The 25,162-nt window shown below is 34.8% G+C and overlaps 6 protein-coding genes across 6 annotated transcripts; 2 read left to right on the top strand and 4 right to left on the bottom strand.

The window, feature by feature from the left end:
- Positions 1–498: 498 nt before the first annotated feature.
- LOC105968212 (elongation factor 1-gamma 2) lies at positions 499–3,320 on the bottom strand. Its single transcript, XM_088812615.1, has 8 exons — positions 3,186–3,320; positions 3,013–3,055; positions 2,227–2,376; positions 2,093–2,153; positions 1,956–2,008; positions 1,754–1,855; positions 1,163–1,658; positions 499–1,083 (listed from the first exon to the last, which is right to left on the bottom strand). The coding sequence occupies exons 2-8, from the start codon at positions 3,019–3,021 to the stop codon at positions 704–706; spliced, it is 1,251 nt and encodes a 416-aa protein (XP_088668741.1). The 5' UTR covers positions 3,022–3,055; positions 3,186–3,320; the 3' UTR covers positions 499–703.
- Positions 3,321–4,532: 1,212 nt separating this feature from the next.
- On the top strand, positions 4,533–7,256 carry LOC105968219 (putative polygalacturonase At1g80170). Its single transcript, XM_012992842.2, has 7 exons — positions 4,533–5,063; positions 5,175–5,345; positions 5,496–5,516; positions 5,632–5,921; positions 6,066–6,174; positions 6,283–6,399; positions 6,593–7,256. Exons 1-7 carry the CDS (start codon positions 4,701–4,703, stop codon positions 6,899–6,901), a joined length of 1,380 nt encoding a protein of 459 aa, XP_012848296.2. The 5' UTR covers positions 4,533–4,700; the 3' UTR covers positions 6,902–7,256.
- A 134-nt stretch (positions 7,257–7,390) lies between these two features.
- Positions 7,391–8,634, top strand: LOC105968220 (alpha/beta-Hydrolases superfamily protein). Its single transcript, XM_012992843.2, has 2 exons — positions 7,391–7,892; positions 7,994–8,634. The coding sequence occupies exons 1-2, from the start codon at positions 7,489–7,491 to the stop codon at positions 8,508–8,510; spliced, it is 921 nt and encodes a 306-aa protein (XP_012848297.2). The 5' UTR covers positions 7,391–7,488; the 3' UTR covers positions 8,511–8,634.
- LOC105968223 (large ribosomal subunit protein eL6) lies at positions 8,599–10,460 on the bottom strand. Its single transcript, XM_012992847.2, has 4 exons — positions 10,105–10,460; positions 9,913–10,019; positions 9,034–9,215; positions 8,599–8,944 (listed from the first exon to the last, which is right to left on the bottom strand). Exons 1-4 carry the CDS (start codon positions 10,353–10,355, stop codon positions 8,789–8,791), a joined length of 696 nt encoding a protein of 231 aa, XP_012848301.2. The 5' UTR covers positions 10,356–10,460; the 3' UTR covers positions 8,599–8,788.
- Positions 10,461–14,157: 3,697 nt separating this feature from the next.
- On the bottom strand, positions 14,158–16,514 carry LOC105968218 (patellin-3). The gene is made up of 4 exons (XM_012992839.2): positions 15,184–16,514; positions 14,914–15,038; positions 14,694–14,835; positions 14,158–14,617 (listed from the first exon to the last, which is right to left on the bottom strand). Exons 1-4 carry the CDS (start codon positions 16,261–16,263, stop codon positions 14,360–14,362), a joined length of 1,605 nt encoding a protein of 534 aa, XP_012848293.2. The 5' UTR covers positions 16,264–16,514; the 3' UTR covers positions 14,158–14,359.
- Positions 16,515–18,352: 1,838 nt separating this feature from the next.
- Positions 18,353–25,152, bottom strand: LOC105969359 (protein NRT1/ PTR FAMILY 5.2). The gene is given in 10 exon segments (XM_088813203.1): positions 18,353–19,247; positions 19,347–19,855; positions 19,963–20,087; positions 20,238–20,343; positions 23,013–23,724; positions 24,048–24,417; positions 24,420–24,549; positions 24,725–24,746; positions 24,748–24,931; positions 25,005–25,152. Coding segments are annotated over 10 exon segments (3,015 nt in total). The 5' UTR covers positions 25,021–25,152; the 3' UTR covers positions 18,353–18,406.
- Between the last annotated feature and the right edge of the window lie 10 nt (positions 25,153–25,162).

Here is a 25,162-nt window from a genome sequence, read left to right as displayed (position 1 = left end):
GGTGGCTGCCAATGAGTAGTAAATGAGTTCACCTGTACTCCACCGTAGTAAAAACTACATCGCAAAAGTTTCAGAGTGCTTTAAATGATTTTCCAATTACTAATCCGTTTCAAGTTACTTGCATATACAATTTTAAGTTTTCCTCCACAGTTCGAAAGTTACAAAACTTCCATTTTGATTCCCAAAACTAAAAATGGATCCGGGGAAGTGAAGTATCAAAATCGTAACCACTCAATCAACCTATCATGAGTTGACACGTGTTATGTAAAAATATAATTATTCATATATTTAAATTTTGATAATCTATTTGATGTTTATGGTTGGAGTAAAAATAGATAATCTATTTTGATAATCTATTTGATAACCTACCAAGTAAATTTCTCAAATGACAGTTGACCTTTTTGAAGCATGATTCGTGATCTAGTATTACACAGCTCAATAGTCAATGTGAATGCAGACAGGAAAAAACACAAAACCCAAAAAAGGAAAGAAAGAGAATGAGTATGATAGGCTCCCTTAGGAGGCACCCACATCACTAATGTAAAACAGTGTCACCCTTCCCTAGAAAACTAATAAGCATTTAATTACTAACATGTCCCAACTCAACAACTAACTACTTTGCTGTTGTTCAATAGAAACAAAAAGAAAAAAAAAACGATCAGGAATATTATTTTTGGTCAACCACAGGACACAGCATCAGAAATCACTTGAAGCACTTGGCATCTAAAAGAGGCTCTCCCTCAAAAGGCTCAGCATCTTCAATCATCTGATTCACACGCTCCTTGTGAGCTTCATCGTTGATATCTACCTTAGTCCAATCATAGAGCTCCATATCATAACATTCATCAATTATAAACTGCGGTATTTCTGTTCCTCGGAAGAGCCACAGTCCCTTCACCTTAAATGGTCCCTCTGAACCAATAACCAACATCTTCCCAAATGCATACTTTCGTGCCAAATCCATTCGCTGCAGAAAACCACTCACCTTGTTCAATGTCACAAACGACACTTTGTTCTCATCATTGTATTTGTACTCACAGAACCATAGAGAGTATCCCTCTGGATCATACATGTCCCAAAACCCTGCACATCACCATAAAACATGATTTGGAGTTGCATAATGTAAACATAAAAAAAGAAAAAGAATAAAAAAAATGACTACCTTTGATGGCAACCTCACGAAAGTTGGTCTTGGTGTTAGAGTAGAGCCTCTTCCAGTCATCTAGTATCATCTTACTTGGAGGCAAAAGATCCAAAGGATTCTTGGGCTTCGGCTTAGGAGCTTCTTCTTCTTCTTCTGCTACTTCTTTGGGCTTCACCGCTTTCTTGGCTTCCTCCTTTGGCTTGGGTTTTGCAGGTTCCTTTGGTTGGGCGGGTTTCTTGGATGCAACAGGTGGAATAGATTCTGCTTGCTTAACATCACCAAATATCTTCTTGAAATTTGGCTGATTGACCAATGTCCAGAAGTACCTCTCCACATGTGGGAATTGACAAGTAAAGCTCTTAGTCATGATTGCCTTGAATCCAATACTCAGGTTACATGCCATCACAATGTCAGCAAGTGTGATTTCATGTCCAACCAAGTAGGTCTTGGAGGCAAGATGTATGTTCAATGCTTCCAGACCTCTCTTTAGTGCAGTAATTCCAGCCTCCTCAGCCTGTGCACAAGTGGAAAAAAAGTTAAAAATTCAAATGATCTCGAGTTTCAATGTGCCCCCCTGAAATGAAAAACGCAGGTTTGACAATGACATACCGGAGGAAGATAAAGACCGTAACCAAGTCGCGGGTACAACCAACGCCCTATATTAGCATCAATCTCGTTAGCAGAAAAATCAATCCACTGCTCTATGTGCCCCTGCAAATTCCAATTAACAAAAAGGAAGGATAAGAAAATGTACTCAAGGCGTAACTAGAGCTTCTCATCGATTACATTCTAGCAAAGGTCAATTACTTACATAATCAATCAAGGAAGAACCATAGAGGGGGTTATCAGCCTTCAATCGAGCCACTGTAAAAAGTAAATAAGAGACATGTCAGCGCAAACCAAATTATAAAAAAATCATGGAACAAATTTAATCAGAAGTGTGGGTACCATAGCGTGCAATTGCATTGCTTTCAAATATTGGGCCATCAGGTGTTTCAAGCACAGGAACCTGCGATAAGAACTTGAAAATTAGAAAGGGGGAGTGGTAAGAATTGATATGATCATTAAAATTTGGTACATACCTTTCCTATAGGATTCATCTTGAGAAATGCTGGTGTCTTATTTGATACACCCATCTCAAAGCCCTTTGCCAGTTCAATCTTTATGCCACTATATTCTGCTGTAATAAGTGCCTTGATGGCATTTTTGTTTGTACTAGAGGCATGTAAAACCTACATATAAGAACAAATAAGATCAACAACCGGGATTGGATGCATTTATTATATAATTTGCCTGTTGTCACAGAGAGATTCTTCACACTTTATATTGATGACCTTTCCTAGTTCTGTAAGAGCAATTCCAATTTTAAGTGATTGATCAAATGATCAGGTTTCTAACGAAAATTGCAACAATAAAATACAAGGAATCATGCCCATATCCTACAAAGGATACTGCCTCAATCTGACTCAATATGAATATCCGGTCAAATGCTCATAAAATAAAGCCCCAAGACAAAACAAAGTTAATTCAGGAGAAATAAAAGTGCTTTGTAAGATACAAATTCTGAGCTGAAGGACCAAAACACATACTAACATAGCTATAGAGAATGAAGCATGCACGCTGGGTCACAACTCAAAATCCGAAGTTGGTTCAAAATTAAAGATACAAACTGCCATTTAAACAAGCACCAATGCAATTTGAAATTGAGAAAAAAAAACACTTCACTTATTTCAAATAGACAAAGAAAACTGCAGATTCCTAGATTATCAATCAATTTTTTTTTCACATCAAAAAATCAGAAGGCGAATGCTTCGAAATTTCTGCAACAGACGTCACTTAAATATTTTTATTAAAAGATGTAAACTCACCAGAGCCATGGCTTCAATCTTCAAACCAACAGAAAAAAAAAACCTGAAAAATCAAAGACGAACAATAAATCTTTTGAGAAAACTAGCAAACCTGTGAAATTGCAAATATTAAAGAAGGATTAAAGATAAGAGATCAGAGGATCTAAAGAGCATAAGTATAGATCGAGAGAAACCGAAGAGGGAATTCCGATGATGATGCGTCCTGATTCCTGAAGGAGGTTTAGGGTTTCTCGTACTGACAATTCGCTTGATACTTTTCTGGAATAGCTTTTAGTTGTCCTTATATAACCACAATTCCGATATTCTTGTGAATAATTATAATTTATAACTTTCAAAACATTGTACAACATTTTTTTATGGGCTTCATAAATTGGGTCTTGTAACAGTTTCAATTCAAATTCAGCCCAATCATACTCTCTCACTTTTATATGGAGATTTTAGTTTATTATTTTATATTCTCACTCTATTCTTTTCCTTATTATTTCATCTCATTTTGCGGATATTATTTAATTGAACAATGACCATAAAAAAAAAACTAAAAAAAAAAAAACAGAATACTGTATATTATTTGTATGCATGGAACAAACTGCAAATCATATACAAATATATAGTTAAGAGTGATAGTTTGTTCTTTACTTGGTATTTTTTATATTATTTAATTAAGGGTTAAATACACTTTGCACCCCCAAATTATATCATCTGTAACACTTACCCCCCTTAAAGTATCATTTGTAATACTTACCTCCCTCAAGCACAATTTACTTTGTAAATTTTAACACCCAAAAAAATTATTTTATTGAAAGGAATAACTAAAAGAATAATTAAATTATACAACTAAAATGTTTGTTGAAAAATACAATATTTCAAAATTTAAAAATATTATCTTCTGTTGGATACTTATTCAATAAATAACATCTAATTATTGTTGGACCAATTAATCAAAAATACTCTATCGATAAATTTTAAGAAATCAATACATAACTAATAGAAATCTTAAGTACTATAATTTATTTTAGTTCATTAATTTTTTTTAAATATATTTTCATTCATTATTACCCAATATATATTACTTTTAAAAAAAATCAATAATTAATTTTAGTTACTATTCAATTTTCTATGAACCATTAATTATTAGATTGTAATGTTTATTATTTTTTAAATTTTAAAATATAAAATAATTGATGTGGAGGGGGTAAGTGTTTACCAATGATACTTTAAGGGGTAAGTGTTACATGGGCTATACTTCAGAGGTGCAAAGTGTATTTAGCCCTTTAATTAAGTTATCTAAAAGAAGTAATTAAAACTTGCAAGAGAAAATGTCATAAACCTTTTCAAAGAAAAAAATAAACAAGATTGAGACCTCCTTGTTCTGAAGAACAAGTGAACAATCTGTTTTTGTTTGGCCATGATTATCAAGTGGGGTGGTGTATGTTATAGTGCAAAATGCCAGTAGAAGTAGATTGAGGAGTAAAGCAAAGTCTTTGAAAATTATATATACTTACCCTTCAAGTGTAGAAAATGTAACATGTCCTTTCAAGCCAAGCCATATCTTATTCCCATACAAATCCAATTGCAATTTGCTAACTCAAACCATACTTATATATTATTAATACCCTCTTCTATTTCACTTGATTTATGCAAATCTAGTATTAATCTAGCCAGAAATTTGAAAGAAAAGAAAAAAACAAATGATGAACAAGTTACTAGTATTCGTTAGCTTTGTTTTGGTTTGCCTTACAAGTGTGAGTGCAAGTGCAGGCAAAGACTTCTCAGAGAGTTTTGAGAATTTCACAGAGCTTGAAGACGAGTTGGAAGGTGGACGAATGGATTCGGTGTCTTGGGGAAGTGCGCATGTGAACAAAGTAATTGTGAATGTAGATGGATTTGGTGCTGTTGGAGATGGTGTTTCTGATGATACTCAGGCATTTGTCAATGCATGGAACAAGGCTTGTTCCACAGATAGATCTGTTCTCTTGGTTCCTCAAGGCCGTCGTTATTTAGTCAATGCAACAAGATTTAGAGGACCTTGTTCTGACAAGTTTGTGATCCAGGTACCTAATATTATTTTTATTATTAATTGATTAATAATCCAAAGAATATGGTCTGTTCTTTTACTAGATTGAAATTTGAATGATAGATAGTATAAATGAATATTGGTGCAGATAGAAGGGACCATAGTAGCGCCTGATGAGCCCAAAAGTTGGGATCCAAAGAACCAGAGAAATTGGCTTAGTTTTTACAATTTAACAAAAGTATATTTCCAAGGGAATGGTGTTATTGATGGCTCAGGCAGCAAATGGTGGGCGGCTTCTTGCAAAAAGAATAAGACTAACGTAACTAAAATCCTGTTTCATACTTTTTTAACATCGAAACAAAAAAAAAAAAAATATATATATATATATATATATATATATATATAACTTTGCCCTTTCACTAACTAACCATTGTTATTTTTTGCCTTGTTTTCCATCTCTCACTCTCAGCCATGCAGAGGAGCACCAACAGTGAGTTTCTTCTTCTTCTCCTCCTTCCTCTTCCTACTAATTAGTTACATATAAGAATGGTAACAAAGAATCATACATATAAAAACTGAAACAAGTGATGCTGCGTGGATTGCAGGCCTTAACCATAGATTTGAGCTCAGCAGTAAGAGTGAAAGGCCTCACAATTCAAAACAGCCAACAGATGAACTTTGTAATATCCCGTTCCAGTTCAGTTCGTGTGATTGATGTCAAAGTTTCATCTCCTGAAGACAGTCCAAATACTGATGGCATCCATATCACTGATTCGACAACTGTACTTGTCCAGAACTGCAAAATTGGGACCGGTGATGATTGCATCTCAATTGTGAATGGTAGCTCTAATATCAAGATGAAGAACATCTATTGTGGACCCGGTCATGGAATCAGGTAAGTATTTATATAGTCACCTGAAATGAAATATTTCAATGCTTTTCTATTTTTGTTGCAAGACAATAAAACTCACCTCAAATTGAACAAATGATTTACTTGCATTAATTGCTAATACCAATACCATGGTAAATAATGTACCAGCATAGGTAGTCTCGGAAAAGACAACTCCACCGGCATAGTTGAGAAGATTGTACTGGACAAAGCATTTCTTAGAGGTGCAACGAATGGCCTTAGAATCAAGACTTGGCAGGTTAAAAGAAACTGTTTTTTTTTTTTTTAATTCCAAGTTTCCTTAAAACTTATTATACACGAAAATGCTACTTCATCTGAACAACGGAAGAGAGCCCTGGTTTTGTAGGGAGGATCTGGTTATGTGCGGTCAGTACGCTATCAAGACGTACGAATGGAAGATGTCTCAAACCCAATAATCATAGACCAATTCTATTGTGATTCACCAACTTCTTGTCAAAACCAGGTATCATATATATACACATGTCATCAATCAACTCTTATATATATATATATATATATATATATATATATATATATATATATATATATATATATATATATATATATATATACATATATATATATTATACGTTGATTGTATGTTCTTGAATGAATTTATGCATGCAAAATGACACAGTTACAATATGTTGTTATAGACTTCAGCAGTGGAAATAAGCCAAATCATGTACCGCAACATAACAGGGACATCGAGAAGCCAAAAGGCCATGAAATTTGCATGCAGTGACAGTGTCCCTTGTACTCACATAGTTCTCAATAACATCAACTTACAGAAGAGTGATGGCACTGTCGAGACTTACTGCAACTCTGCTGCAGGATTCGGTTATGGATATATTCAACCTTCTGCAGAATGCCTTTCATCTTCTGATAAGGATGCAACTATCATACCTAATAAAGAAGCAGATTTTATCCAAAGTACAGAGCATCTCATTCACACGGAGTTATAAAAGCTTACTGATTTATTACATCAATAGTATTGTATTTGCTTCCGCCACTATTTGGGACTCTTAGGTGCCATACTCTATACCATAAAACTTATTCCATTCAGTTTGTATAGCAATAGACTATCACAACATATTTTGAACATCAAAGAATTTCATGTAATGTTTCTCTATATAGGAGTTGCAATAGAATGAGATTGATTGATTGCAATAAATTTCTGTTCCTTTCACGGTTTCTGACTTTGAACAATATCAGAGAATTTATATTTATAATCATCACTACACCTCAGTCCTGAATAAAGATTTATGGAGGCTGTTTTGGAGTGTCAATTTGAGGTCGGAGTAGTAAATTTATTTATTTTAATGTTGGAGGAGAGTAATAAAAAATAGTAGATGAAGTAGATAATTTGTTACTGTTAGAGGTAAAGAAAAATGAACACCCAGGGGGGACCACGAATCAAAGGACTCTAGTATTTGTCGTGTTGGACTTGCAAATTGAGGCCTAAATCCATCAAGAAAGCAGCGGCAGCAGATATTTAGAGATAAAGCTGCTGCCTGTTTCTTGGTTTTGATTCAGTTGAGTGAAATAATACATGGGTTTGGGTTCAGCCCCCGTTTCCTCTTCCTCAGCTCCACCAATTTATTATAAGCTGAATCACCACCATACACAACAATTTCATGTTTTTGTGCAGAAAATCCAGAAACAGCCATTTGCAGTGCATACAAGCAGCAGCAGCAGCAAGAACAAGTTGAAATCAGTAATAGTAAGTTGCAGCAGCCAACTGAAAATAGAAGAAGAAGAAGAAGAAGAAGAAGAAGAAACCTGTGAATTAGTGAATGGGACTGAGCTGACCATCGGAGAAAACCTGCACGCTCATCTTTTCACCGCAGTCAAGAACAATAATGCAACTGGAATATTGCTCTTGTCCGATATCTTCGGTTTTGAAGACTCTTCCACCACAGATTTCGCCTATCGCCTTGCTTGCAATGGTTACAAGTAAGCAAAATCATCATTCTTTCAAATAATATCATCAGCACCCCAAATGCAATCCCAGAGCTCTTCTACTGTTTGAATTCTTATATGCTACTTGTTTACAGTGTTCTAGTTCCTGATTTGTTCAACGGGGATTCATGGACAAAAGATAGGCCACTGGAAGAGTGGATAACCAAGCATAGCCCAGAAAACATAGCAAAGACTGTATCTGCATCAGCACAATGGATGTTAGATGAATTTGCACAACTTGGAATATCAAACAAGTTTGGTATAATAGGTTTTTGCTATGGAGGTGGCAGAGTGATAGACATTCTAGCACAAGATAAGGGTGCCCTTTTTGGCTGTGGGGTCTCCTTTTACGGCACGAGGATTGACTCTAGCATCGCTACCCAAATAAATGTACCTCTGCTACTAATTACAGGTGGGAATGATCCACTTTGTCCAATCAGTGTTTTGGAAGACATTACAAATATGAATGAGGAGTTGAAGATGGTTGCTTTCAAAGAGAGGGGTCATGGTTTTGCTCACAGACCCCAGACTCCAGAAGAAGATGCAGATGCAGAGGAAGCTTTTATCATTATGAGAAATTGGCTCTCTGATGGATTGCTGGTTAACACATGATATCTTGTTTTCTTTTCTTTTTATATTTATTTGTCCATTGGTTTAATCTTTGACATAATCTTGCAATTTCAGATTTGACATAAACACATGATGCCAAATCAAATAAATTTATAACCAATCAAAATGATATTGATGAATTCACACAATTTGCCAGCAAAACTTCTCGTTTATACCACAAATAAAATTTGCTCTAAGATACAAGCTCTGATATTAGGTTTAAGGACAGGAGTGCAAAACAAAACAAAACGAAAAAAAAAAAATAAAAAAAATCCCTCCCTCTAAAAGACCAACTCATGAGGTTTCATGCCAGCCTTGAGTGAGAACCTAGCACCCAAATAGGACTTGAGGTCTGCGACAGACTCAATAGCTTTCAACAAAGGTGCATCAACGGCCTTCTGATCATCTTTCTTCTCTGCAGGCAGTGCATTCTTTTCCTACATATTGAAACCATATACGATTATAATAGATAATACACAAACTATTTCAGATGGTTTCTATTAATTCAAAGTTAAATAAAACTAACCTCTTTCTCTCCCTCAAAGAATTCACTCTCACCCTTCTTCTTTTTCTTCTCTACTTGCTTGGCAAAGTACTTATCGTCAAACTTGTCGACATTCACTGCAGAAATGTCTACCTTTGTTGATGTTCCTATAACATAGGCCTGGTTTACACGTCTTAGAGGCACACCATTGATCTTGTATGGACCTACATGAGCAATAAAGCAAGGATCATAAATGAGTAATTTCAAACCAAGATGGTTAAGTATCATATAGCACAATACACATAATAGTACTAGAGATAATGAATCAAGTGTCAGGTCAACATCACTTTTGAGAGGTAAAAGATAGAGAGAGTCCAAATATAACAACTAAAAGATAACAGGATATAGTATTTATGAATGTCTTATTTCGATCAAAATAACAATGTGCAAGTGATTATAAAAAATTTAAAATTTAGCTATGCCTTAGAAGTCACCGAAACAAGCAGCATTATCCTATTTAGTAAAAACATTGATAACAATAATGCCAACCAAACAAATAGCAGTTCCTAAGGCAATAGGAGTTCAGAATTCCCAGATAGTGAATAAGAAAAACGAAGCTTTTTATCAGAGTAATTGCAATTAATGTGTCATAAACCAATTCTATGTAACTAGCCTAATAATAATGAATAGACAGAGATAATAAAACACAACTATCACATATTCCAACTACCGACAACAATATGTTATTTTCAACACAAAATGTCTGTTTGGATTAAGCAAACTCGAGTGTTGATATGATCTAGAAAAATTCCATAACTCAGATTATTCAATTGCCAACAATAAAAGCTTAGCCTTTAAAACTTTCAACAGATCCAATGAAAAGAATTGGCAACACTTGGAAATGGTAGAAAAGAAGATCACCAGTGACAAGAAGCAATCCAGATGAAAGCTGCTTCAAGAAAACAACTCTCTTGCCCTTGAACCTCCCGGTCAATATAATCAACACTGTCCCTGGAGTAACGCTCGCCCTTTAAAGCAAAGGAAAAAAAAAAAAAAAAAAAAAAAGAGAATCAGCAACTGATAAGTAAGAAAAAAGAAAGACAAAAAAAAAACCTGAGTTTGGTGGGCTTGGGCTTGCGTGTGTTAGAGAGAGGCTTCTTAATGTCATCAGCCGGATAAAACTTGGGAGGCTTCTCCACAGCAGGGGTGGCAGCGGCAGCCTTGTCGTGCTGGGGAAATTTTCCGCCGTTCTTGGCCTTGATAGCCCAAAGTCCACGCTTATGGTACATTTGGGAGCGGGATATTTTACGAACTCCGGGAATGAGTTCGGGGTTACGGGTAACTCTGGCAGTCTTGGGCGCCATAACTGACTAAGTGTGTGATCTGGAATGCTTGTTTCTGGGTGAGAGAGAGAGAGAGAGAGAGAGAGGCAGGCGAAATGAAAGAAGAACCCTAGGAATGATAATAACGAGTAAAAAAGAGCCTCTTTCTTACCTTAATGGGCCAATAAACTATCGATTTGGGCTTCCAACTATTTGGGCTAATTCGGTCCTTTATTCTGCCACACCCTCCCTCCTTTTTTAATAAGTACTAGTATTTTTCCCCGTGCGATGCACGGGATATTATCTGAATAGTAAAAAAAACAATTTAATACATAATAAGAAAATATAGTACACTAATATAGTAAAATTTAATAATGTAGTATTATTCATATTTTATATAACATTAGTTTTTTTAAATCTTACATATTAAGATTTATAATCCAAATAAATAGAAGATTTAAAAAATCGAATTTCTAGCTTTATCTATTAAGATTTGAGATATATTGATGAAAAATAGGAGATTAATAATTGTTGAAAAGTATAGTTAAAAAATTAGTAGAGAAAAAATATTAAAAATAAATAATTACAGTAATACCATTAGGGTTTTTTAGGGTTGTCCAGTGTTTCTTTCTTTTATATATAAGACTAGTAATTTCACTCGTGCGATGCACGGGATTAGAATAAAATTAATGCAAAATAATATTTCGTTTATATCATAAATTTAAGGTGTCAAAATTAGAATAGTTTATATTATTAATTGCAGAAAGACCATAAAAAAATGGAAATAAAGAACTTTTCTAGTCAAAATTTCATGATACATCATAATAAGCAAAAAAAATATTGCATAATTATATTGTCGATTATTTTCCCAGCATGCAACGAACAATTCAATGCATCTAATAAAATTAACACAGTAACAATCACTTGGTTGTACACTTGTAGTCCCTATCACTACCAATATAATTTTTAGGGGTTGAATTTTTGTAGAACCTACACCTAGTGAATTACACCATGTAGTTTTTAACCGTAGATCTACATATAATAACACACACGTCCATATGTATGTGCGCTTAATGGATAGTTATTTATGTAGATGTACGGTTTAAAACTATATGGTGTATTTAACCGGGTGTAGAATCTCATAAACCTAGTCAACATTCAAAATAATTAATAACAAAATGTTGTACAGTTTCAAATGCTACAGGATTGGAGTATGGGAGTTGACTTAAGTTAGCTTTATAGACTTAGCATATGACCATTTAAATGAGATGCTTAACTGTAAACACAAAACTAACTTTAGATTTGTGATGCACGAAATTTTTGTATTTTTAGAGATTATTTAAAAAGAAACACATAAAAATAAAAATATATGGAAAAAAATATTTAATATAATTAATGAAAAATGTACATGATTCGAGATTTTCAAAGTTTCTTTAAATATTTTGTATATGACTTAGTGCAGTGATATTATTATTATGTCAACAAGGCCAGAAAACTTAAGAATACAAAAAAAAAATGAATTAAAAATATTCTTATTCATAAAACTGAAATGTAATTTTTGTAAACATATTAGATGTCCAGAATAAAAGATACATAAATATATTGAAAACATATTACCATTTGACTGAGATGCTTGGTTATACGCCACAACTTTGGAGTAATACATTGAGTGTATAACCCTAACACTTGTTAGTTGTGGGAACCTTACAAACTGCTGTCAGCTAGCTAGCATTCTTTAATCTTCATCAATCTTTTATAAAAAAACACAAACGCATGAAAAAAATATTTAGTATAGGTAGACATTAATGATGCAAATGACGAAATTAAATTAATTTTTACGTTTAGTTGTTAAGAAATTACAAATGAAACGATACACATCTTTTCTTTGAAGGAAACTCTCAATACATAAATAAAAGAATTTTCAGAAGAACATTGTTCATAAAGGATACAAATATTGATTAAATTTCATGCGAATAAACCTGGAAAAGTTTTGATTCCCTAAAATCTCTATCCCCCAAATTTTGATTTGCAAGCACTTAAATAGTTTAATCCACCAACAAATAATAATAGTGAAACAAATAAATCCTTAATGGAAAAAATACCGACAATTTCACATTAAAATTTAAATTCCAAAAGGGTATAAAATTAGATTTGGAGAGAGTTTAACAAACAATAAACTAAGAAAGCAATACGTACCTTGTGGTCGATATTTTTCTTTACGTATGTAGGGATGTTATTGTACATGTTTTTGTCTTTCAAAATGCTCTATTAAGAAGAAGAAAGAATGAAGAACATGATAATAGAATAAGAACAAAAAATAAACATTGAATAGAAGTGCAAAGGAGTGGTAATCGACAATAAAATGACATATTTTATATTTCAATAAACGAACATTTAGTAGTCGGACAGTTGGAGAAAATGGAAAATAAATAAAAAAATTTATAGAATTACAGGTTTGCCTTTAAAGTTTGATAAATTATTATCTACCATTGAAGTGGTTCTAGCTATCTATAAACTAAGGGCAAAGCTTAAGGGGGGAAATTAGAATAAAAGTAAGGTTGCTCCTGCTAAACCCTAGGAAATCTTATTAATAAAAGTAATGTTGCTCCTGCTAAACCCTAGGAAATTTTTCCCGCTCATTTTATAGTTATAATTTTCATTGACGTTACTGAGGCCTGTTATGGGTGATATAGAAGAAGGTTCGTCAAACTTCAACGCATTAACTGAGATAAACTAAATATACAATCATATTACATCAAAAATATAAAGTTAACCTAATAAATATGGCAAAAAAAGTTTATGGATGGGTGATCATCATCAATATATATAGCAAAATATCAAAATGAATTAAAACTTCAATTTTGTCGTTTAAATTGAACTTTATTTTGTATTAATTTTACTTCAATCCCGTGCATCGCACGGGCCAAAAATCTAGTTATACAAACAAAAGAGATTTTTTTTGTAATTATGCCTTACTCAAGGGCGTAATCGTAATTTGCCCCATATATAATTATAAAGGACGCTTATAAAAGTTTTCAATTTGAAACGGAACCCTAGTTCTAGTCACACATCCATTCTGTTCTAGTAACGACCGGCGATGGGAAGAAAATGCGGCGGTGGCGGCGGAGCAAACCGGTCGATTTCCGATCGTGTCCTCCGCAGCCGTATCGAGTCAGCCTCGAAGAGCAACGCAACAGTCGAACAATTGGTGGAACACCTCCGTTCCAGATACGTTGAATACGTCCGTCAGAAACGGCAGCCCTTCACCATCCTTTTATTAATAAGATTCTCAAATTGGTTTTATGATTTTCTTTTTTTTTTTTTTTTTGAAAAATATAAAGTAAGATGAGTGAAAACTATCTGGAGATAGGAAAGCCTCCGGGGTCGTATTTTTCAGGTATCATGGTCTTACTTTCATATGCCATTGAGTGGTATAGTATGTATGTATGTATGTATGTATGTATGTATCTCTTACGATTTCCATTTTCGATCAATTAGTTTTGAGTCGTTATGTATCTTTTATTAACAGGAAAAAAATATCATGAAGAAATTATATAAACATTAGTTTTTATCTTTTGCTGCTTATGATGCATAGCAACATTCCTAGTGGCTTCTTGCCTACCTCTATCTTCTTCCTAAGACAGACACACAGTGCTTTCACAAATCCCCATTACAGCTTTCCTTTGTTAATATTGTGAACCATACTAAATAATTGAAATTATAATGGCATTTCAGACAGATTGGCGATCTATCTTTCCAACATGTAATGCTATAATAAACAACGAACATTATCATCCATATTAACATAAAAATATTAAAAAAGAAAAATTGACAAAATCTCAAATTTACACATAAATCCAAGTTTCTTCTATTTTTCACAAAGATTCCAAATTCTTTCATTCTCAAACCCTTTAACCAAACCATTTAAACAATTCAAAGTTCAACAAAGATAAATTCTTTAGATATTATAAAGTATAAAGACAAAAAAAAAAAAAAAGAATGTGAATGAACAAAAAGGAAAGCCCCATCCATCCATCATCTCTCCATTATTCAGATGGCTTGATTGTCTTGGTTCTATAGACAAGCTTCTTCTTCTTAGAAGTCTGGTTGTCAAATGTGAGTACAAGCTTTCCAGTTTCACCACTTTTGAATGAGCAGCTAAGAGATTGTTCATCCGCCGCTCCAATCTTCCTCGACTTCTGCACTATCCAAGTGTACCCACCCTCCGCACTTGGAACAAACTCTGCTCCGTACGAAACATCCCACCCTACTACTCTCACCTCCCAAACCAATGTTGTTCCACCCTGCAAAACCCCAATTCAATTATCATTATTATCTACAAACACATTTCACTTTCAAGATCTCTCAAACTTTCCCCACCTCAGTGATTGGCAATTCAATTGTATGTTTGCATGCTGGCTTAATTGTTTCCTCTGTTGCAGCATCTGCAGTAGCAAATTCCTCTTCACCTTCCTTGCTAAGACCACCATATTGAGCTGGTACTTGCTCAGGAGCAATGTATCTGCCACACAATGATTCATCCATTACAACAATGATTCAGAGTACTATGCAGGGAATGATAATAATAAAGTGAACTTACTTGAAGAGGGTCTCAGCAGTCTTGGTTGGACCTGCAAACACAAACTTGCTCTTGGTCCTCTGTGTCAAGAATGGACTGATCATCCTATTGTAGGTCACATACCACCACGGTACATTGATGAACACCTTTGCATTGCACACCCAATTACAATTAACAACAACTCAATTAGTATTTAGTACTAACATGCATGTACCAAAAACATTTAAAGACTGAAGAAATGTTAAAGATTGAATTTTTAATAAAAGATCAATCTTGTTGTATAAGTAGTACCTGTTTGGCAACGAACTCAGGATAGTTGTCCTGGAGCAATTGGAGGGCCTGGTTGGTAGATTGGCGGAGTTCTTTCTTGAAAAGGAGTAGTCCAGGTGAATTCTTGAGGTCGGTGACTTGGACAATAGTGCAGGTGCCTTCAGGAGTGAAATCGAGGTGGCTTCTGATGTTCTTCTCCAAGAACTGAATGTACCACCTCAAAAACTTGGCTCTCTTATCAGCATCAGAAAAGGTTTTGGTGTACAACTCCTTATCCTGGAACTCACCAAAAGCATTGTAACAAACAGAGTGCCCCTCTTTATCCACTCCATGTATATACACAACTTTACCCAGACCCCCCACCACCTCTTCATCTTCCTCCACCAACTCATCAATCTTGAACTCTTTCCTCCACGCTACCACACTTTTCAGCATAGTCAAAGCTTCTTTCACCTTAAATTCCCTAGCTCTTAAGAACTTTAGGAGTACCGCATCACTTCTCTCATCCGCAAGAAGTGGAACACCCCATATGGAAATCTCCTCCGGCGGTGGTGGTGGCGCTGGATCCTCAAGAACTATTGTTTCTTTGATTTCTTCAGCCGCTTCCACTGTTTCTGCAGCCGGTTCTGGGATTGCTTCTCCTTCAACCTTTTCCGGAACTTGAGCTGCAGGTGCTTCACAAGTTTCAGTTTTTTCTTCGGTCGTCTTTGGGTCTTCTTCTTTCTTCTCTTCCTCTTTTTTCTCCTCCTCCTCCTCCTCCTTTGCCGGGGCGGGCGGTGGTGGAGGTGGAGCAGTGAACTCATGCTTGTTGAGTGCCTCCTGAATCAGTTGTTTGAACTCATGCAAGGCTTTCTTTTCTGGGTCAATGAGATCATCCACCTTGTTGCTTTCCTCCTTAAACGAAGCAGATTCACTCATCTTCTTCTCTTCATCTTTCTCCTTCTTATCTCCTTCCACCACTTCTTCCGGCGCAGGTTGCGGTGGCGCCTCCTTATCTACGATAGGCTTCTCAGCCACCGGTACATCAGAAACCGCAACCTCTTCAGTTGCGCAAGGTGCCTCGGGAGCCGGAGTAGTTGTTTTCTTAATTTCCTCAGCCATCAGAACAAAATAATATCCGTTTCCCTCACTTAATTATATATAATATAGCAGCAAATAGCAAAGGATTTCTTGGACAAGAAATGAAAGCAATCCAAAAATACTTTTGCTATGCACAGCAACAAAACTGTGAGTGAGAGAGAGAGAGAGAGAGAGAGAGAGTAGTGGTAGAGAGACGAAGGCTTGTGGAGCTCTATTAATATGAGAAAATGTGGAGGAATTTCAATCGGCTGTATGTGTATGTGTGTGTGCGCAGGCTGTCAAAAAGACTCGTTGAAATTTGCCAGCTCGTTACCACTCTTTTTGTGGGGTCCATTCTCAACGTTACTCTTTTTTCTTTGTCGTTTAAATTTTTTTTCTTTTCTTTCTTTTTTTTTTTTTACTAAAAACAAAAAAATCTTTTTTTTTTGCTGTATAATAATTAAATTACTAATCTAATAATTGCATTTCATATGAAATATTTCTATCCCTTTTAAATGTATCTGCTTTTCTTTACAAATAAAAAAGAAAAAGAATTTAAACATATTTTTGAAGCTACTATATAGATGCTTATTTATGGAGTAATACCTAACATTAAAAAACTTGAAAACGAATAATTCCCTAATGAAAGGGGAATATTGGTGCAATACTGAGTCAAATGCATTAGTTATTATCACTATCATATACTAATTTTATCATATGCAGTAAATTTGTTTCATTGTGATGGACTATTTTATCATCCCGCATACATAGAAGCCCATATGCATAAGTAGCTATATTTTTTTTTTCAAGGCCCAACAAATAAACAGATTACTCCTTAATAAATGCATAGTTAATTTCAGAACATTATATTCAGTACGTTGGAAGATTTTATTCCTTTGAAAATCCAATTAATTTGCATCAAAAAACATGCTTTGTCATGGATACATAATAAAATCAAGAACTATATTGACAGGCTGTCAAATGATTTGATTGGAGAAAATGAATGCTTATACTATATACTTAAACACAAATTATCCCATTTTTTCTCATTAATTTTGGATTAATAATATTAAAAAGGAGAAAGATGGGAGTAACATATAGATACAGATGATAGTGTAAGCATAGGTAACGGGTGGGATGTCAGTTGTTCAAATGGGGACCCATCAGCCCAAAGCTGCTGATGCCCGCATCATCTTTCTTTTTTGTTTCTGTTTTATATTTAGTTAATTAAAATTATTTTATTTAATTTAAACAGAACATTCTGACCCAAAAAAAAAAAAAAAGGAACATCTGTTGTGGAGTAATATGTAATAGGATGGGATTAAAAGACATAGGAAAACAAAGGTAGAGAGGAACAACGTTAGAGGGCCAAGTTTGTCTGAATCCGTTGGGAAGAGGAAATAATTAAAGTTGGTGCTCTCACTCTTACCCATCATTATTGCAAATTCCATCCAAGTTTTCTTTGCCAATTCGTTCAAAAATAAAATGGACCCTACTAGTAATTAACTTAACTGTACCAACGGTATAAAATACTACTTGTTCCTTTTAATTAATTTGGTTACAAATTACAATAAACAAATATGTTGATGCAGCTACTGCTAAAGATGTACTCTACTATATTAATCACAATTTGGTGATTTTTTAATGGGTTAAATACAGCCAAAATTAGTGTATAACCCTTTTTTAATCTCTAACTAAAAACAATCAATATAATATAAATAACTAATCCTATATTAATAATGTGACTTAAAGAATCTTGAGGTTGGGATTGACGATGATTAAGGATTACGTTAATTCCAGTTGTCACATTGAATCATGATTAGAGTCTCCGCTTTCAGCGCCACTATTATTTCTCCAAAAGCTTTTCATATTTAATATACAAAAAATCATTTACTATTTTTTTATTCAATTTTGAATTTCTACAGTGTTTGTGGAATATGAGAAACAAAAATAAAGAATTTTTAATATTATTTAAACAAGAAAAGGAAAATTATGGACATTATAAGTTGAAAACGGATGACCCAAACTTATGGGCTGCCCACAATTTGTTTTATTATTTACCTAATTATTTTTCTTTAAATAAACTTTCTGTATGTAATATTATATATATTTTTTTGCTTACAAGATAGTGTAACTAATAATTAATAATAATACAATGTAAATGTAAGCTTATGAGTGAGTACAATTAATCTGAAACCAAGTTCCAACGATTTGTGTTACTACAACATTTGAAAGATCTAGCAAAGCACAAGAATGCTAGCAAACCAGCTGCATTAACTCCAGCAAGTAACCAATAGAAGTAATCTAAATGTGCCCCATTCGCATTATCCGAAAACCAACCACCTTGGCCACCTTGATCACTAGTTACTCTCTGAATTATGAATATAAGGAAACTGCTCAAGAAATTCCCAATCCCCAATATACTCAGGTATATTGACAGTGCCACTGTTTTCAATCCACAAGGCACCTCTTCATAGAACAGCTCCTGCAATCCGATTATGGTGAATACATCTGAAATACCGAATATTATATACTGAGGTATTAGCCACCAGAAACTCATCGGAACCTCTCCTCCTCCCAACTCAACTAATCCGTACTGTAAAGCAGTTTTCAGTCTCTTTCTCTCGACTAGTGCTGCTATCACCATTGAAACTGTGCATAACAACATACCTGTTCCGATTCTCTGGAGCTGTGTTACCCCTGATGGATTTCCGGTTGCAATTCTCCCCAATGGAACAAAAACACGATCGTAAATGGGGATGAAAATGATTATTGTGAGACCAATTATGTACTGAAGTGAAGCAGCCGGTACATCAAAGCTAGAACCGATTGATCTGTCCATTGTGATTCCTTGTTTGGTGAAGAGAGTCGAGGGCTGAGATAAGACAATGCCAAATCCCAAAGATGAAGCCCATAGTGGGATTAAGTTGATTAGTGCTTTTGCCTCTTCCACCTCCTGCATGATGATGCCAACTTCTCCGTATTCCATCGAACCATCAGGCGCAAGCAAGGCTTTGTTAAGAAACCTGCAAGTTATAAATTTTCAATTTATATATCGACGAAAATGCATGCATTAATCAGTTGAAGATCATAATTAATAGCTAATTAATGAAGTAATTAATTACTTGAATTGCTGAGAACGTAGATGAGGCACTGTATCCTGCTCCTCCTCGTTATTGTTATTGTTACTAGTGGAAGGGATAACTCTCCAATTCATTGCCGCTTTAATGAAGACTTGAGCAACTCTTGAAATGGCACATTTCTCGTCTCTTTTGATTCTATAGCGATAAGACTTGGTTCCAAGCAAGAATATTGACAGTGCAATTGCTGCAGAAATGCATGGGATCCCAAATCCAATGGCCCAACTAATGTTATCCTGAATGTAATTTAAGACCAATAGAGCTGCCAATGGACCAGCACATGAGCTAAAATACCACCAATTGAAAAAAGAGCTTCTGCTTCTCAACTCTTGTGGATGATTGTCATCAAATTGATCTGCACCAAACGCCAGAATGCAAGGCTTGTATGCACCTTGTCCCAGAGCCATCAAGTACAGGGACCCAAAGAATAACAGAACATCGAGCTCATTAGGTTGGAAATCAAGGAAGGCAGATGTAGTCAACAGCCCAAGCGCCTAATTATTTATTTCAAATTAAGTCTCATTTATATGATTACGCACTTTAGATTCATCAACAATCATATTGACAAATAATTAATGAAAATGTTAAATAACAAACACACCAAGATATAGAGCATGGAAGAAAGGACAATGGTTCGGTATCGTCCAAGAAATGACTCGGCCACAAAAGCACCGAGAAGCGGGAGAAGTATTCCATAATACGCAAATCTCTCCGTCGCACCAGCACCTGCATTAAATTAAATTCAATTCAACACTTGTTCAGCAAATTAAATTCTCCAAAAAAAAAAGGTTGCAGCAAATATTATAATTTTAAGGCCTCAAATCTCAATGCAATGCATGCATGTTAAAACCCAAAGTTATTTCACAAACAACCAACCTATGATGTAACATGCAGATCGCCAGTAGCCCGATTGAGATCTTTTGGCGGGTCGACCCTCATGATCCATCATTCCGTTAACAATACCATTTTCTGCTTCACCATTCTGACAACAGACAATGGTGTCCGAAGAAATAGACATTGCAATACTTCTTGAGAGTCCAGAGAGTAGTATTAGAGAGACACTACTGTAGAGTTGTTTGCGGAAAACAAACTCTGGAACTGAAAAAAAACCCACAGAATTTGGAGGTGGCCGGCAAATTAAAGCCTAGTTTTACGGCATGGCTTTTGACTTGTCCTTACATTTGCATGTATACGTGGATAGAGTTGTTAGTGCATGCAAACCTACAGTAAAACACCTGGTGCGTCCCATTATTTTTTCTAAGCTTGTGGATTTAATGTTTACATTACAACTACTTGGACAAGTGGGCTACGTCTATTGCTAATTTCAACAAGCCCTGTCCTTCCTTCAAATTCAAATTGGGCCATCTACATTCTGTCTATTTCCACAATAGACAGCAAAAATGAAATAATACTTGTTGTTTATTAATCACCATTTATCAGGTACAATTAATGTAAGGGCATATTACAAATAAGCCCATCAGTGGGAACTTATTCATAAAGAGATCCAGACAATATTCTCCTTTACCAATAAGTCCACACATGGTCCAGATTTATGTAAAGGACTAAAATAACCCCTCTTACTTTAATATGCTCCAATTTCATCCTTAACTTACTTTAACTTCAATTTGACCCCAACTTTCACAAATTATTCAATTTTGACCCAAAACTTTTTTTTTTTCACAAAATTTTTTTTTTCAAAAACTTTTTTTTTCCGCCGGATTCCGGCGTTGACCGGCGGTCAACGCCGGTCTCCGGCGTTGACTTTTTATTTTTTATTATTTTTTTTTTATTTTTTTTTTTTTATTTTTTTTTTCTTCCGGATTTTTTTTCCGGATTCCGGCGTTGACCGGCGGTCAACGCCGGTCTCCGGCGTTGACTTTTTATTTTTTTATTTTTTTATTTTTTTTTTATTTTTTTTTTTCCTTCCGGATTTTTTTTCCGGATTCCGGCGTTGACCGGCGGTCAACGCCGGTCTCCGGCGTTGACTTTTTTATTTTAATTTTAATTTTTTTTTTTTTTTTTTTTTTTTTTTTTTTTTTTTTTTTTTTTCTGTAACTTTTTTTTCCGTTTAAACAGCAATATTGCTGTGAATGACAGTAATATTAACTATATTACTGTTAAACACAGTAAAATTAACTAAACTATAGTTTAACACAGTGATATTGCTATATTAATCTCTAGCACATTAATATTAACACAACAAAATTCATTATCATTGTATAATAAAGTAATATTACTATGTTGTCCGTTCAACAAATGTAAACAAAATAAAAACAACCAAAAGAATTAATATTACTGTGAGTGACAGTAATATTACTATAGCAACAGTAATATTACTATAGCAACAGTAATATTACAATAGTAGACAGTAATATTATTACGTTACTCCGTGAATAACTCAAACAAACAAAATATCCAAACAAAAGAATAATATTGATGTGGTTGACAGGAATATTACTATAACAAACAGTAATATTACCGTCAACCACAGTAATATTATTGTGTTTACAGTAATATTACAATAATAGACAGTAATATTAATACAAACACCACAAAAAAATAATAATATTGATGTTGTTGACAGTAATATTATTGTGTTTACAGTTATTTTACTGTCAACGACAGTAATATAATTACGTTGACTTGTCAACAAATCAAAAAAAAATAGAAAAAAATAATAATAAATAAAAAAAATATAATATTGCATTAATTTACTGTCAACGGCAACACAATTACATAAATGTAATGTCAACGGCAGTACAATTACGTTAATTAACTATCATTGACAGTATAATTACGTTAATTTACTGTCAGTGACAGCACAATTACGGTTAACGTTTAGCGGCGGACGTGGAAAAACAAAACAAACCAAACAAAACAAAACAAAAAACTTAAAAAAACACTAAAAAAAGAGACCGCCGGAAACCGGCGAAAAAATCCGGAAGAAAAGAAAAGAAAAAAAAAGAAAAAAGCAAAAAAAAAAAAAAAAAAAAAAAAAAAAAAAGTCAACGCCGGGCCGGCGAAAAAATCCGGAAGAAAGAAAAAAAAAAAAAAAAAAAAAAAAAAAATTTCAAAAAGTCAACGCCGGAGACCGGCGTTGACCGCCGGTCAACGCCGGAATCCGGCGGAAAAAAAAAAGTTTTTGAAAAAAAAAATATTTTTTGAAAAAAAAAAATTTTTGGGTCAAAATTTAATAATTTGTGAAATTTGGGGTCAAATTGAGATTAAATTAAGTTAAGGATGAAATTGGAGCATATTAAATTATACTCCAAAAAAAAGTCAAAATTGAATTTTTGTGGTCAAAATTGAACTTTTATGGACAAAATTGATTAATTTGGATTACAATTAAGAATTGGGTATAAATGGTTGAGGGTAATATTGGGATATACATGAATGTTTCCTTTAGTTATAATAAATATTAAAGGGATGGGCTTATTGGTAAAAGAGATATGTCCCCTAAACCTAGAATAATAAACATGCTTGGTTGGGGACTTTTGCATAAAAATCCCTTAATGTAATGCTTGATTATGAAACCTAAAATTTTCTTCTCCTTTCCCAAATCGTCTTCTAGCTAACTATCAACGACTACCTAAAATTTGACCTGTTGTAAGTATATGATTTAGCAAAATATAGGTAGGCCATGAATGCCACCACACTGAGGCCAGCAAGTAACCAATAGTAGTAGTCAAGATGAGCCCGGTTCAAGTTATCAGAGAACCAACTGTCTTGATTTTCTCCTGCAGTGGCTCTCTCAATTATAATTGTCACAAAACTACTCAAAAAGCTCCCCACACCAAATATGCTGAGGTACAGAGCAAGTCCGATGCTTCTCAAGTCACTGGGCACCTGATCGTAGAAAAACTCTTGTAAACCAACCATAGTGAAAACTTCTGCAACTCCAAACAACAGATATTGAGGTATCAACCAACATACACTCATTGGAACAGTTTCTTTTGGCATATCCACAAGCCCATATTCTTGACGTTTCCTCTCAACTGTCGCAGCAACTGCCATGCAAACAGTACAAGAAACTATGCCAACTCCAATCCTCTGTAGCATTGTTATGCCAGCTGGATTCCCAGACAAACTTCTTGCGATTGGTGTCAGAACCCGGTCATACATGGGACTCAAAATGACAACAGAGAGGTTGATGAAAGATTGAAGTGCAGCAGCTGGTACCTCAATGCCTGAGCTTAGCCTCCTGTCCATGGTCACTCCTTGCTTCGTAAAGAAGGTGAATGCCTGTGCAAACACAATTCCAAATACTAAACATTAAGACCAAATTGGAATCAGCCTCAGAACCCCTTTTGCTTCTTCAACTTCGCTCACATTACAAGATCTTCCCAAAGCTTTGTTTAAAAACCTGAAACATGCATATTTACTTAGCCATGCCATCTTCCTTTGTATTTTTTATGGAAACTTCAACTGATATTATTATTATTATTTCTTTGCAAATAAGTTCTCCAACAATTTCCTTTCCACCAAAGGCAGAACACAAATTTTGGGAAGAAATTAGGGAATTTGTCCAAGTCATTTTATATGGAGATAAAAAAAGAATCTTAATTAAAGACTATAGGAACACTCAATGATGAGGTTGCTTCAGATTGGCAGTCAAAATTTTTAACGTACAACTAACAGAAATAGGCACAGACATACTATGAAAGATAGTATATGTTGGTCTCTTACTTAAATTGCTGCGAATAAAGCTGACGTAGAATAGCTGTAGTTTCTTCCACTGATACTGCTGGAGTTTTCATTTTCCGATTACTAATTGCAGTGACAAAGACCCTACCAATTCTCACAAATGGACTTTCCTCTTTATCTATGCTGGTGAATCGGTAAGTCATAGTACCAATAAAAAATATGATTAGAGAAAGACTCATAACGATGCATGGGATACCGAACCCAAGACCCCAACCGAGGTTGTCTTGAATATAGTTTAAGAGAGCGACTGTTGCCAGATTACCTGCGCACATACCAAAATACCACCAATTGAAGAAGGAGCTTCTCTCCTTGTGTTCCTTAGGATCATGGACATCAAACTGGTCGGCTCCACAAGATATAGTGCGAAAAAGAAGACCACAACTTGCAGGTGAGAAGAACATGCCCCGGTATTCGCAGAATCTTGGCAGTTGATAATATAGTTTGAAAAGGGAAATATAGCAGAAAAGGTCAGGGAGCCAAGTCCCTGAAATCACCCCAAACCCCAAATCAATAAAACACATTCACAGATGCTGATTGAGTTTTAGCGTGTATGTATTCCAATTTCCAAAGCCGAGCAAAAGTAATATATACAGACATGCATCTCGATCAATAGTATAGGTTACAAATCAGAAAATTAGCGTAAATAGCAAGTGCTAAACCAAGATATAGAGTAGAGAGGCAATTATATCGACCGAGATAAGAATCAGCCACAAAAGCACCTGAAAGAGGCAATAGAGACGCCGCTCCCGACCACGTGTTCACACTCACCGCCGCTGTAGCCGTCGACTGGCCCAGCGGTCCAGTCAGAAAGTTTATTAAATTCGAATTTATGCCATAATAGGCAAACCTTTCCGCAATTTCCACGCCTATAAACCAGTAACAAAACTAAAAGTAAACTATTGAATAAATAGAACGGAAGTTGAATTTAGAAGCGGTTACCTATAATGATCACCATCCGCCGGAGTTGGAGCGAGGGGCAGGGTGGCCCTGGTAGTAACGGCGGCTGGAACGAAGTCGTCGCGTAGCAGAGGAGTGGCAGCAGTAGGATTCCCCATTTGAGTAATGGAATTCAATCACCTCCCTTTGATTCTTCTTTT

This window comes from Erythranthe guttata, chromosome 14 (genome assembly GCF_056151865.1).
Source record: "Erythranthe guttata isolate IM_541 chromosome 14, IM_541, whole genome shotgun sequence".
NCBI lineage: Eukaryota > Viridiplantae > Streptophyta > Magnoliopsida > Lamiales > Phrymaceae > Erythranthe > Erythranthe guttata.
The sequence above is the reverse complement of the archived record's forward strand: the minus strand, read 5'-3'. Positions and strand labels throughout refer to the sequence as shown.

Bases quoted from the DNA above. Each gene is read 5' to 3' on its own strand.
- LOC105968218 (XM_012992839.2), bottom strand. From the start codon at position 16,263: ATGGCTGAGGAAATTAAGAAAACAACTACTCCGGCTCCCGAGGCACCT. The intron at 14,836-14,913 runs GTAAGTTCACTT...ATTGTGTGGCAG, and splicing joins ACTGCTGAGACCCTCTTCAA to ATACATTGCTCCTGAGCAAG. The intron at 14,618-14,693 runs GTGGGGAAAGTT...GGGGTTTTGCAG, and splicing joins TTGAATTGCCAATCACTGAG to GGTGGAACAACATTGGTTTG.
- LOC105968223 (XM_012992847.2), bottom strand. From the start codon at position 10,355: ATGGCGCCCAAGACTGCCAGAGTTACCCGTAACCCCGAACTCATTCCC. The intron at 10,020-10,104 runs GTTTTTTTTTTG...TTTGCTTTAAAG, and splicing joins CCCAAGCCCACCAAACTCAG to GGCGAGCGTTACTCCAGGGA. The intron at 9,216-9,912 runs GTGATCTTCTTT...TTGCTCATGTAG, and splicing joins TGGATTGCTTCTTGTCACTG to GTCCATACAAGATCAATGGT.
- LOC105968219 (XM_012992842.2), top strand. From the start codon at position 4,701: ATGATGAACAAGTTACTAGTATTCGTTAGCTTTGTTTTGGTTTGCCTT. The intron at 5,922-6,065 runs GTAAGTATTTAT...ATAATGTACCAG, and splicing joins GGACCCGGTCATGGAATCAG to CATAGGTAGTCTCGGAAAAG. The intron at 6,175-6,282 runs GTTAAAAGAAAC...CTGGTTTTGTAG, and splicing joins TTAGAATCAAGACTTGGCAG to GGAGGATCTGGTTATGTGCG.
- LOC105968212 (XM_088812615.1), bottom strand. The intron at 2,154-2,226 runs GTATGTACCAAA...TTCTTATCGCAG, and splicing joins AGATGAATCCTATAGGAAAG to GTTCCTGTGCTTGAAACACC. The intron at 1,856-1,955 runs GTAAGTAATTGA...TGGAATTTGCAG, and splicing joins GTTCTTCCTTGATTGATTAT to GGGCACATAGAGCAGTGGAT.
- LOC105968220 (XM_012992843.2), top strand. From the start codon at position 7,489: ATGGGTTTGGGTTCAGCCCCCGTTTCCTCTTCCTCAGCTCCACCAATT. The intron at 7,893-7,993 runs GTAAGCAAAATC...ACTTGTTTACAG, and splicing joins CTTGCTTGCAATGGTTACAA to TGTTCTAGTTCCTGATTTGT.